Source organism: Pteropus vampyrus, unplaced genomic scaffold (genome assembly GCF_000151845.1).
Source record: "Pteropus vampyrus isolate Shadow unplaced genomic scaffold, Pvam_2.0 Scaffold88, whole genome shotgun sequence".
NCBI classification, from domain to species: Eukaryota; Metazoa; Chordata; class Mammalia; order Chiroptera; family Pteropodidae; genus Pteropus; species Pteropus vampyrus.
The window spans coordinates 313,034-326,141 of record NW_011888869.1 but is presented as its reverse complement, the minus strand read 5'-3'; the positions used below and the strand labels follow the sequence as shown (position 1 = coordinate 326,141).

The window sequence follows — 13,108 nt, the reverse complement described above, 5'->3', positions numbered from 1 at the left end:
TACAAATTTTGATTCAGTGACTGACACCTAGGATATTGTTATTAATTTCTAGGTTTTGCTTTAGTGACTGACCCCCAAGATGTTACTATCCATTTCAAAGATAATTTTACATAAACCTCCAAAATGAAATTAATTTGGACTCGTAGTTAACATCTAGGAGCAATTCGACACCTTTTTTCATGAGAAGGCACTAACAGAAATTGATAAAATTCTAGAAGAGTTCAAGTTTAAAACACCTGAGGTTAGAATTCTCATAAACAGAAATGTCCAGGAAACAGAATTTAATAATTCATTATATTTACTATAAGCAGACTTAGTCAAAATGGTACCCACACCTACAAAGGAATATATATTTAATTTCCCAGTATTATAAAAAATAGCCTCCTCTTGACCACTAAGAATGTTCTTTAAATTTATTACAAACATTTCTTTCAAACTTACCAAAGCATAACAAATGTTTCATAAGTTTATTCAAAAAAGAAATATATGAACTATTTCTGTTTGCAAAGTTCAAAATATGTGAACAAATGTACCAGAATGAGAGTTAAGTTAGAGATGTCAGTATCTTTAGTCTACGCAGAAGCATAAAAGTAGAGGGAGAAAAAACTCAGGAGCAAAACTCAAAATATTGCATGGCCTACCGACCAATCACAGAGGCTACAGTGACAGAAACAATCCATCCCGCCACACGGGTCCATAGCAATCTGGAAAAACTCACTATACTTCATCCCTTTAAAAATAAACAAACTAACAAACAAACAAGTTTTCAATTTTTTTTAAAGGATAAAACAATGTTAAGTACCATAAACCCATTAATGTGGCCCCTCCTTTTTTTCCCTTCACATTTTGTTTTCCAAGAGAGGAAATCTTGGTGATGGCATTAGGAAAAGGTGGGTAACAGACGGAGACCCAACAGACACAGAGAAGCAGTTATTCGCCTCTAAGGCCACCTGGTAAAGTCAAAGGCCTCTTCACGCTCACTGTGAATAGAAAAAGGGCCACTTTTAAGATCCTTTTGTTAACGTGGACTCATCCTGCTTCTCACTTCAAAATGCGCAATGGCCCTCAAAGAATTACTGTTTAGAAATAGCCACTTAAAAAAATGGGGGCAAGTGCAAAGCCCCACACTTACTTATTTGCACTCCCACAGAAGCTGCCCATTCTCGCAGAGAAGACTTTACTAATCATGAGTTGGGGAGGAGAACTGGAAAAAAGGAAAGAAGAGGGAGAAATGAATTTTTGAATTAAAGAGTCAATGTCACCATTCCATTTCTCACAAGTAGTAGAAAAAGAAGCCCAAACTCACCGTATGTAATGTATCTTTAAGGTGGAGCCTTTGTAACTCATTGCAACTGAGCCAAACATCATCTCCCCAAGCATGTTGACGTCGGAAGCTGGTCTTGTGTACTACCACACATGAAATAAACCAAAATCGAAGTTAGCGTGTGGCACAACACGATGCGCAATGCCATAGAAAATAATGTTTATTAGTTTCTGGGTCTCTCCTTAGTTTAGTGGGTAATTAAAACTATTTTTCAAAGCATCAATTGATCATTTTATAATCTTAATCTATATTGGCGATTGCCTATTTTTCCCCAAATGACTACTAATGTTGACAATTTCTTTATACACAACATCTTCACACAGGATCCAAGTGTTTTCTCAGAGTTCATTTTTAATCTTTGTTGTGAGAAACAAATATTTTCATTATCTCCATTTATAAACTCTAGATAGAAAGAATAGGTTATGAAAGAAACAGGGTAACTATTCTCTTGCGACTAAGAATACATCTTAAGGGAAAACAAAAATATGCTTGGGTATTATTCAAGTGAATAATGAACACTGTTGAACGAAACGCCAGTTGGTGCAGGTGGGGTTTTGTGAGGGTCCAAAAGGTAACTGACAGTCTGGTGCTGCTAAAGCTTTACAAAAATATTTTGACAATATTTGATGATCTTAGCTTCTGACCAGTCTTTCTCATCCCTTTTGTCATCCAAAAGGGTGCACTGCCCTCTCTTCTTCCTTCTCTCCCTCTCTCCGTCTCTCCCTCCCTCCCTCCCTCCCTCCCTCCCTCTCTCTCTCTGTTTGCTTATGAACCGACTGCAGCCTCCTCCTCCAAACTGCTCTGGGATGACCTCTGCCTCTCTGCCAATCCAAAGGACGTTTTCCAGTTTGCTTTCTTACAGGTGTCTAAGAATATCTGACGCTCTTCATAACCCTCCTTCTGAATCTCTTCTTTCCCAGATCATCCCTTGAACAGGGCTGATCCTCAGAGGGCTCTCTTACCCCTGTCTGCATTCTCCAATCTTCTGATTTTGGTTATTCTTTACATAGACGTGACCCCCACATCTTTATTTCTAGGCCTAGACATCTCCTTGAGTTCTAGAATCCTATATCTAAATGTATCCACTCATGTTTTATAACATTTGAATGTTACGAGCATGCTATGATAAGTGAATGGATGCACTGGATACAGGATTCTAAGTGCTGGTGATACACTGACAAACAGGCTAGCTATAACCCCAGCACAGCTTGACCAAAACAAAACAACCATCTCTCTGTGACCCAGCCTACCCGCCAGATTCTCTGCTAGTATGCTTTCCACCCAAGCAAAAACATGGGAATCATCCTTAATACTTGCTTCTCAATTTTTAAACTCCGAATACATACACATCTACATATACATGCACAAGTACACACACATAAAAACACACATCTACACACTTACTGACACATGTTTGCAGAGGAGGAAAGAAACACAAATCTATCACCCTTGTTTACCGAGCCTCCTTCTGTGGTTCCAGCTCACACTAATCTCCTCTCACTAAATGCAGACAGAAACCAACTGGCCTTCACATTCTTTATTAATAACTTCCACCACCTCCATTTTACATTCTGCTTTATTTGAGGTACAAGGTCCACATAGCAACTATGGTTCTCAACTAGCTGAAAATTTCACTTTATGCTTTTTTAAGATTCGGGAGCACTGTGAAATAAGGGCAATTTAAACTCATGGCACAAATTCCGACCAGGAAATTAACAAAGTTCCATAGATCCAGGGTTGTTGGTAATTTCCTTGTCTTTGTTTTTCAAGCGACATGATAGAAAAAATTCTACAGGGTTCCAAAAAGAAAATGTTGATATATCTTCCATCGATTAATAACTCTTCTACTATTCATTATTTATGAAACATTTATTCTCTTATATCTACTTAGCTAATATTTCTCAACAACCCTAATTCCTATCCTCAATGACCTTACTTACACACACACACACAAACACACACAGCATAAAAAATGCTACCAGCCCTCCATTCTTCACACTCACTCAAGTTAGGTCTTGCCATTTCTTTCTTCTATACAAGGATTTCTTCCTTCTCTACTGATAAGTGCTATTTTCTCAGGATGCCCATATACATTCCTGGAATCCTTAGAGTTCTTATAACAAAACTGAAAAATACATGTTTATAATAAAACTGAAAAATACATCTTAATTAATCTGCTTCTGACAATGAAGAAAGCAAAACAATATTTGCAATATTTCTTCCTCATTTGGTATGTATTAAACTGGATCATCTCTGCTCGATTATAGTTTTTATCAAGAGATAAAAGCCATAGTGTTAGAACAGCACTGACGTGAAGCATTTAAGAGCACATTTTGTAATACGTACTCTCATATTCCTGGAGTAGAACCCTCCAGCAGGCATTATTCCTTGTAAAGAAATTACAGTAAATGACCTCAGCCCTCTGGGGTATTCCACACGGAAGGTTTTACCTGGTATTTTGGAAGCTGCTCCTTAGCATGTTGTAAAGATCCCCCAGAGGAACTATGGGAAGAGATGCTGCTGCTGCTGCTGCTGTCGCTGCTGCTGCTTCCCTGACAGCACTTGGCTGACATTTTAATAGGGGCATCCTCCGTTTTCTGGGTTAAAAGAAACAGGCAAAGTAAAGTACTGCTAAATATATCAGGCCTCCTCGATACGAGTCCTTTGTTAAAACATGTGTTACGTTGTGCCCAAGTTGCATAGAAAGCCAGAAGCTTTTATTTTTCTTTTAATGAGGACAAAAATGTGGTCCCCGAGAGTCTACAACATTGCGGGGGCGGGGAGAATGCTGTAGAAGGGAACTAGACAGAAGGTGGTGAGTTGCATGTTAAGACTTTATTCTCCTTAAATAATGCAACTATTATTTATATTTCAATTCATATTTTAAAATCATCACTGAGCTCTGATCTGTTTTCATTAGAAGATTTTTAATACTATATAGTCATAATCTATAAAACTGATGAGGAAAACATTGCTTCAACTTTAAATTTTTACTAAGTAAATGGAACTAGGAAAGCAAAACTCCTGATGTGAAAAAACTGAGCTTGTGTTTTTAACAACACACCTCCTTTAGAACTCCTTTGGTAAGGTAATAGGGAAGAAAATCATGAGGTTAAGTTTGTGAAAGATGAATCCCAAACTCTGAAACAGGAGCTACTGCAAATTACACAGCATGTGATAGAAACTGAGCCTGTAGAGGTTAGGGGTAATAGAAGATGATCTACTATATAGTCCCTAAGTAGAGTTCACTGCTAATTTTTATGACATAAAGTATAAAGGTATACCTTTATTAATTTTTCCCTCTCTCCTACATCAAAATATACTACTCCCTACAGAAGCATCCTGTGCCCTCTGTGATAAGTTGTTGCTATTCTAAGTCTTATTTGCTTTTTCGTGTGCAGCTTTTGCTTGGAAAAACATGAATGCAACTGTAGCTTATCTAATCTCCAATGTGACAGTCACACTGGTGGTCTAATGCAAATGCCTGCAGTCATGTGCTTGATACAAACTCATGATGTTTTGTGCTTGCCAAGGGGATGGGGGGCTGAAAATGGGTAAAGAATGTAAAGAAAACACAAACTGTGCTGGCTCATTAACAGTCATTCCTGCAGTGATGGCTTTCAAAGTTGTACGTGGTGATTCCTGAGCATCTGGCACTCCCTTAACACCCTCTTCAGATCTAGCTGTTACTTAATACCACTTAAGCCAGAAACATAGCCCCTCAGAGAGCCTAAAGTGACACGAAGTCCGCACCTGCTTCACAGACTGCTAGACCCTTTGGCTGGGATACAACATTCTCGGCAGTCTATAATTGGAGACAGCACCTGGTACAGTAAATAGAGTACCAACTGGACTCTTTCTGTAGCCTTGGACATGTTGCAAACCTCCCTGGACCTAGATGCCTTTTTGATTAAATGAGTGCTTCAAAGAAACTTATGTTCCAGACTCCAGTGTTATCACCACTCTGATGTACTAAAGATTCCAGCTGCTTTTTGAAACCGGTGAGAAGTTTTTCCTCTCCACCTGTTTCCACCATTAGGGGCCCCACTGATGGAGTGTGGGTGTTCAACTAAACCATCTGTGCAAGGCCTTCGGGGAAACAGGAAATGATGTGGAAAATAAAGAGAAGCCATGTCCTGTCCACCAAACAAAGGGTCAAGTGTTGGCTCACGTAAACTTCACTACAAATCTACCATTAGAGCCTACAGATGAATCACCTGAGATTTCAAGTCCCACCCCCAACCTATCTAGCAAGCCCAGCAACTACTGTAATGATTAGCTACCTGGCAGACTTCCACTTTAAAGCGCCATGGAATCCACCCAGCTAAACTGCCTTTCACCAAAGACTTCCTTCCTGCAGAAACAATCCTTATCAAAAGCAGGAAAACAGCCCCTAGGCTCTGATGAGACAAAGACCATGACATAAACTATTCATTTACTTTACTTAATTATACATTATGTAAAGTGCCAGAATTTGGTGAGCATGGGACGCAAATTATTGAACACGAAGAGAGTCAATACAAATGGTTTTATTTAATTTCCAGACAGCCAAATAACTATTGAAAAGAGAATGAAAGGCATAAAGGTGACAACTTAAAAGTACCCTGGACTGATGTCCAGAAGACTCAGAGAGGACCAGTCTCTGCTCCTCACCTAAACACATCACTTCACTGTTCCTATTCTGGCTCCAAGAGATCGAGAGCTGCTCTGTCCTCACTGTCCCCACTCCCAGACTCCATCCCCCAAACCTCACCCCACATCTCTACCACCACCCTGCCTTCCACTAAGAAAAGGAAATAAGTAAAAGTTTCCTTGGTCAGACAGGTTTGAGAAGCGCTCCCTTTTGAAGATGGCACAGGACGTTAGCATACTGAAGGCCTACTCTGAGGAACACTCCATAATCCTGTTTAATCCAGTGCTCTGTAATACTGCCTATGAGAAATACTAGACGGAATGATCTATTCACTTCCCTTTAGGCTAGCACTTTATGAATCTAGTGTTCTCAGATTCCCCATTACATGGCACATATTTGGCAACAAAATCCTACTAGATTGCCACTCACCAACCAGCAGATTCACCTCTAGTAATATTTACGCTGCACTGCTTAGCACTTGTCATGATTACTTGCTAACAGCTTCACCTATGTGTGTTAATAAGAATACACATGCAGCCAACGAGGGTGCTTATGTTTCTTCTGAACTATTAATGGCAGTGTACAATAGAGCACAAAGAGACAATTATGGACTAATAAATAATTGTTCAGACAGGTGGTGAAAAGGCACAAACAAAAAAGATGAAAGCAAATCCAAATTTCCTACCTGAGTTGCCACCTCTTCAATCTTGTGAACAGCCTTAGAATCAAACAAGACTTGTCTGCCTCTCCTTTCACAGTCCTGGTAAACTATCAGGCGAATCTCGTTCAGGTCAAGCTCTGAACATGACCAACTGTGGATTAGAAAGGGAGAGAGAAGTTATGTTACCTGCAACACTTGGAATAACCATCGCAAGAGGAGTTTTCCAGCCGATGTGCCCGCAGGCACCTTCGGAAGACCGCAGAAGTGCAGACAGTGATCCCTTCAGACCTGGGGCGGACAGCCTCGTCTTTGGACTCCAATAGGCCACACGAATATAGCCAATGTCCATGGCAAAGGTTGGGAAGATCACTTCAAATAATAAATCACTGCAGAGAAAGCTTCTCCTTCCAAAGCTACTTTGGGCAAGGATGATAGCCAGAAATCACAAGGAAATGTGGAGAGAGCTACATTTGGATGTCTGGGTTCTGGTCTAGGAGGGTCACTGGGCAGGGAACCATTTGGAGCAAGTCAATAGAGCCTTGTCTCCTCCTTTCCCACCCACCCACCCAAGCTCAGGTCCAACTGAGAGGAATTAAATATCTTAAAATTTAGTACTTTTTTCTATGAAGGCTGGCTCTGATACAGACGTTTTGAAAACCAACTGTATCACTATACAGCGTCTGAACTGCTATAAGAAATAAAGGAAGCATGGCTCATGCATTAAGGAAATCAAAAGCCACTGGGATAAAACTGCTCTAAACACAGGTTTGTTCTTGAGTAATAAATGAAATCAGAACGTGAGAGCTATAGAAAGGGTACTCATTTAAAATGCGCTGCTTCCGACGTATTCAGTTATTAGTCTGTTAATCCATTCAACACATATTTGAGTGCCTACTATGTTCCAGGAACTGTGGTTGACGTTAAGAGATTCAGCAGTTAATTAACTAAACAGATTTGGTCCCCACACTCGTGTGGTGAATGCTGGGCCAATAATCATATATAAATGCAAAACTACAGACTGTCCTAGTGAAAAAGGAAATGAAAAGATGTAACAGGAATCTCATTTTTAGATTTAAGGGGTGGGGGAGAAGAGCAAGGAAGTCCCTAAGGATTTAAGGAAGTGATATTTAAACAAAACTTGAAGAAGGAAGAGTTAAAGAAATAAGAGCACAATAGGAAGAGGGAGGGACATGGTAGGATCTAAGACTGATGTGTTAGAGGAAAAAAAAAAAATAGCCTGAGGGAGAAAGAGAGCTCCAGATGCAGGCCGGGAAGGCAGGCAGGGGCCTGGATCATGCCCTAAATGCAATGAGAAGCCAAAGTAAACAAAGGTTGATAAACTCAGGTCTATACTTTTTTTTAAAAGTTCAATGTGGCTGCTCTAAAGAAAACAGGGGATAGATTAAGACTGGAAGCAGGAAGGCCACAGAGAATTTATTCTGTGTTCAGGTCCTTCATAAGGCAGGCTGGAGTGATAGCTAAGGAGGTGGAGGAAAGGTGACAAACACTGCAGGGGTGTTTAAGGGGCCGACTTGATGAGATTTAGTGGTGGCCTGGATGGGTGCCTGAGGCAAAGAGGGGTGCTAACTGCTTAGAGACCGCTGGAAGAGGAGTTGGCCCGAAAGGATGGAGAGTGGATAATTAGACAAGGAAAGCAAACTGTCAAACTAAAAGCTAGTTTAACTGAAGTAAAGCCAGACACGTTTGGATTTTTAAGTTTCGACTTCTCCACCAGCACAACGACAGCATTCATGCCCACCCTGCGAACAGGCTGTGGGAATGAAATGAAATATGTAAAGTGCCACACACACACACACACACACACACACACACACACACACACAGAGCGAGCTCTCCAAACGGCAGTAATTACTGAAGAGAACTGTCTGTGCTATGATTTTTTAAAAAACTTGATGCAGTGCCTGGTACCCGATCACAAATTGTTCATTATTGGTCCTTTCCTTTTTCAGGCAGCAATAGTTAACATTAAACATGTTCTTTTAGGGTAGTAGATTTATTTTCTTAAGTACCAGCACCAAAAGGCATAAAGTCCTGGTTGTAACTTTTTTCAACAACCTGCGTTCTAAGCTACTAAACCCAGTAACCCTTCCTCCTAATTTTAGTAACAACATGGCAAGTTTATTTTGGAAATCATTTTTCTTCTACTCTGAGTCCAGAGGCAGTCCATGTTCCAGGCCTGGCCGATCAGACAGGGCCGTATGACCCCAGCTAGGCTGTCCCCACACTTAGTTGCTCGTCTGGTAAGAGAGGTAACCTTGGAGGTGCCGGTACCTATTTTTTGATATTATGAGGTGACGGCCTATCTGAAAATGAAGTCAATGTGTAGGAAAGCAGAGCTGGGCCACAAACAAGACAGACTCCTGGTAACAATCGAAGCCAGCTGCTCCTGAGTGAACACAGTTTTCTGTCACTTACAACTGAAAACTGTGCCCCAAACCACTACATTTTAAAATTACATGAGGTCACTAAAAACACCCTCTGAAATTATTAAAACATAGTACAGAGATTGAAATTATTAAAAGCAAACAATCAACGGAACTTAATTGCCTTGTGTTTTTTTATTCAATCTATTTTGTCCCAACAATTACATTTTGCCAAAACAGCATTATAATTTACAGCGTAAATTGTTCTATCCTTATTTTTGAGGGTTAACACTGACTCAAATATCAATCAAACTGAGGATAGTCTGTTTAGAAGAGCTAATATTTAATAATGATCACAATATCTTATTAAATGTCCCATGTTATTTTTCAACTAAAAAAAAAAAAACCCTAGAAATAAAAGACATGAGAAGGGAAAAGTATAAATAAATATCAAATAGTATAATTTTTTGACCCAAACATCTTAAAGAAGTATTTTATAGAATAAGGAAAACTCTATTCTCCTTTTTCCCATATGAATATTGTCTTTGGTTTAAACACCTAATTATAATTTTATCAAATTACTCAACTGTAGAGGAAATTACAGTTGAGTAATCTGGTAAAGGAAACACAGGCAGGACAAAAGAGATTGGATGAGTGCTTCAGAATGAGATAGGCCTGGGATCAAATCTCAGCTCTGCCTCCCACTGGTTTTACAGCCTTGAGAAAGTTCCCTCAAGCAGCACTTGTAGGACCGCTGTGAAGATTAGGGGAGATAATCCAGAGAAATCTCCCAGCACACTGCCAGCTCTTTCTCTACCACCTATGGCACACAGGGCTTGAGGTATTTGTATCACACAGAACATGTATAATTTTTCATCTTCACATCATATTGACATTCAACCAGCAGTTACTGCAGAGCTTCTACGAGCACCAGCCGAGGTTCCTGGTGCTTGACCAGGGCAACTCTGCATGATTTCAAGAGGTATGAAAAACAGGCCTTGAACTTTTGTCTTAAAATTTCTGCCTATTTTAAAAATGGGTATTCTAATCAGAACTACCTCATTTCTTTGCTTTTGTTGAAAGCAAGGGAAGAACACTATGGTGTCATCAAGGGGATACGGTATTTTCTGTCTACTTTATGGCCACAGGTACAAGAAAATAAGACGATTTGTCTACCTTTTCTCTACTATATGACCTGAGGTACAAGAAAATAAGATGATTTGTCTACCTTTTCTCACTGCAAAACTTAAACAAAATGATTTATATGGACTCTTTTAGGCTTTTTGATTCTATGATGCTAAGATCTGGTGGTCTGAACTGAAACCAGGTCTTATTTTTGGTCTTATTTCATCGAAAGCAGGAACCAAGTGACCAAAGTCTAAATCACTTACCTGAAAGGTGACAAGCAACAGTTTAAACGATATTAAGTACTGAAAACAGGATTTTAAAATATATATAACCATGTATTGTGGTTAACTTGTGTCTCCCCCAAAGATAGGATCAGTTCCTGTTCCCTGGCACCTGTGACTATGACCTTGTGTGGAAACAGGGTCTTCACGGCTGTGATCAAGGTAAGAGGAGGTCTTGCTGGATTCGGGTCAGCCCTAATCCAAGGACTGGTGTGTCCTTGTAAGAAGAGAGAAATCTGGACAGAGGCACAGAGGGAAGATGGCTATGTGATGACAGAGACAGAGGATGGAGTTATGTAGCCAAGGGAAGCCAAGGAATGCTGGCATTCAGGGGGATACAATGAATAAGAAATGTCTAAAGTCCCCAATCTCGAGGAATTTAAAATCTAGAAGAGACAATCATGCAGATAACTACATGAAAACAAGAGGGCAAGGCGAAGTACAGAGAACAAGGAGGAAACAGGAAAAATTCCTGGAAGAAGCAATATTTGAACTGATGAAGTTACGAAGGATGGCAAGGATTAGACATGTGATGACGAACAGGGGAGAGTCATTGCAGACTGAGGGCATGGCACAAACACAGAAAGTAAAATGATACAATGTCTAAGTCTTGAGTAGCTGAAACGTGTCTACTGCAGAAGGATTACATAGGAAATGAGGCCGGAAAGACAGTCTGCAGGACTGCTCCTGAAGGATGCTGAATGGGATGCCAAGGAATATGTTTGTTCCACATGCAGTGGCATGCCCTTCTGTTTCCTGAGAAAGGGCATGACATGATCTGACCTGTGTTTTAGGAGAGAACTAAAGCTGTCTGAGAAAATCATTTTCAGAGCGAATGGAGAGGTGGTGCCAACCTGCATCCCCAGGGTCTCACCGAGTCATGGCTAACAAGATGAGTGCAATATTTGAGTGATTTGTTGTAGGGTGATTTGCTATGTCCTTCAAGACCAGTTCTAGTGTTGGTGTTTTAGTCTTCCCTTGAACTTTCATAGGAATCAGGCTAGAAGCAGGCTCAAGTAGGCCTATGTGGAAGCATGATCAGTGAAAGACTACTTCAAAAATGTTTTCCCTCTTGCTCTCACACAGGAAACAAGCCTATCTATACCCAAAAATAAGTTCACAAGAAGGGCCTAAAGAGCAGTCTTGTGATCCAAAAATGTGAATGTTCAAAGAGTCAGGCATAATAGGGAGCTTTAAATGGTCCAAGAAAAGGTAAATGAGATCAAAGAAAACCAACAATAGTGATCACAATAAAAACTGGCAGATACTATCCATTTAACGAGGGGCTCCTGCATGCCTACGGTGTGCTGTGCATTCCTCCAGGCCCTGATATAAAGCAGTGGACCGATCATAACTCCTGCTCCTATGAAACTCACTATATTTACGTTGGTATTTTCTAGTCACTCTTAAACCCTATTCTGTGTTCTTTTTTCCTGCCAACTCCCATTGCTCCTCTTCTCTTTCTCAAAAAATGTTGTTAAATACAAACGGAAAACCACTCAAAAGGTTTGCGCAAGACCAGTGAGGAGGCCCTACTGACAACTGCCTGAAAACAGAGGAAGGGGAGGGCTGTTGGAAAAGAGCAGATTATGCTAGAGATGGACATCGGTGTTCACCTGGTCAGCACGAGTGCACGCGATCCTCCCCACCTCCACCCCAGGAGCCAGCTAGTTATTTCAAGAAAAAATTATGTGAATAGATGGCAGTAACAGATCTGAATTGCCAGAGGAGGGAGGCTGGGTTAGTATTCTCAGGAAGATGGCTAACAGGAAAAGAAAATCTGCAAATTGCAAATTAGCTGATTTTCCTCTCTTGCCCCATTTTGTACTGATACAGCCTTAGCTGCACAAATTGCCCAGTTTAGTTTCAGAGGAACTACATAAAAATTCACCACTGAATTGCTTGAAGATTCCAAGTGTCATCAGAAGCTTTAATGCATAACATTAACCTAAAGATATAATTTCCAAATGATTCCAAAATGAAATGATTCCAATTAAATATATCCCTCTGTTATTTTAACAAAAAAATTTATATTAGTTGTTGGCTGCAATGTTTCCTGTCTTTAAGACAGCAGGGGATAAGTAAATCCTTTATTCTTTTTGTAAAAGAAATGTGTGGAATGAGAGAATAAATCTATGACCAGCAGCATGGCATGGGAAAAGTACTGTAACGTAAGTCCAAAGGCACACTCCTGCTTTCATTCCTTCCACACGCTTTTAACACCGGCTTGGCCCGGGGACTATGACACATACTGGGAACAGAAATTAACTAGATACAGTACTTGCCTCAAAATGCTTACAATTTGATATGGGAAAGCTAATGCATAAATAAATAAGTAAACCATACTCTTACAGGTACTGAGATAAATGTCTATATGGCTTACAGGGAACTTAAAGGATAAAGAGGTGCAGTCCACACGGCGGGGGTGAGGGACGAGTGCAAGTCACAGAGGACGTGATGCTTGGGACGTGGATTAGTATTCACCAAGGTGAACACAGCTTCTAGCTCTGGCTCTGCCACATGACCCAGATGACTTTGGAAAAGCACTTACTCCAGGGCTCAGCTTTCCCCAAATGTATCTGCCTTTTCTATCTCACAAGGTTTTGGGAAAAACAGAGAATATGTATGAAAGTACTTTTAAAACTGTAAAGCACAACTCAAAGATAAATTTAGATACACAATCCTTTCACCGAGATC

General features: G+C 40.2%; 1 protein-coding gene across 1 annotated transcript in view; it reads right to left on the bottom strand.

Moving 5' to 3' along the window:
- Positions 1–13,108, bottom strand: part of FNIP2 (folliculin interacting protein 2) — a 76,717-nt gene that overhangs the window by 48,152 nt on the left and 15,457 nt on the right. The window contains exons 2-5 of the mRNA XM_011363731.2: positions 6,643–6,769; positions 3,775–3,921; positions 1,307–1,407; positions 1,133–1,204 (exon numbers count right to left, since the gene is read on the bottom strand). Coding sequence (XP_011362033.1) covers positions 1,133–1,204; positions 1,307–1,407; positions 3,775–3,921; positions 6,643–6,769 — 447 coding nt within the window. The remainder of the gene's footprint in view (positions 1–1,132; positions 1,205–1,306; positions 1,408–3,774; positions 3,922–6,642; positions 6,770–13,108) is intronic.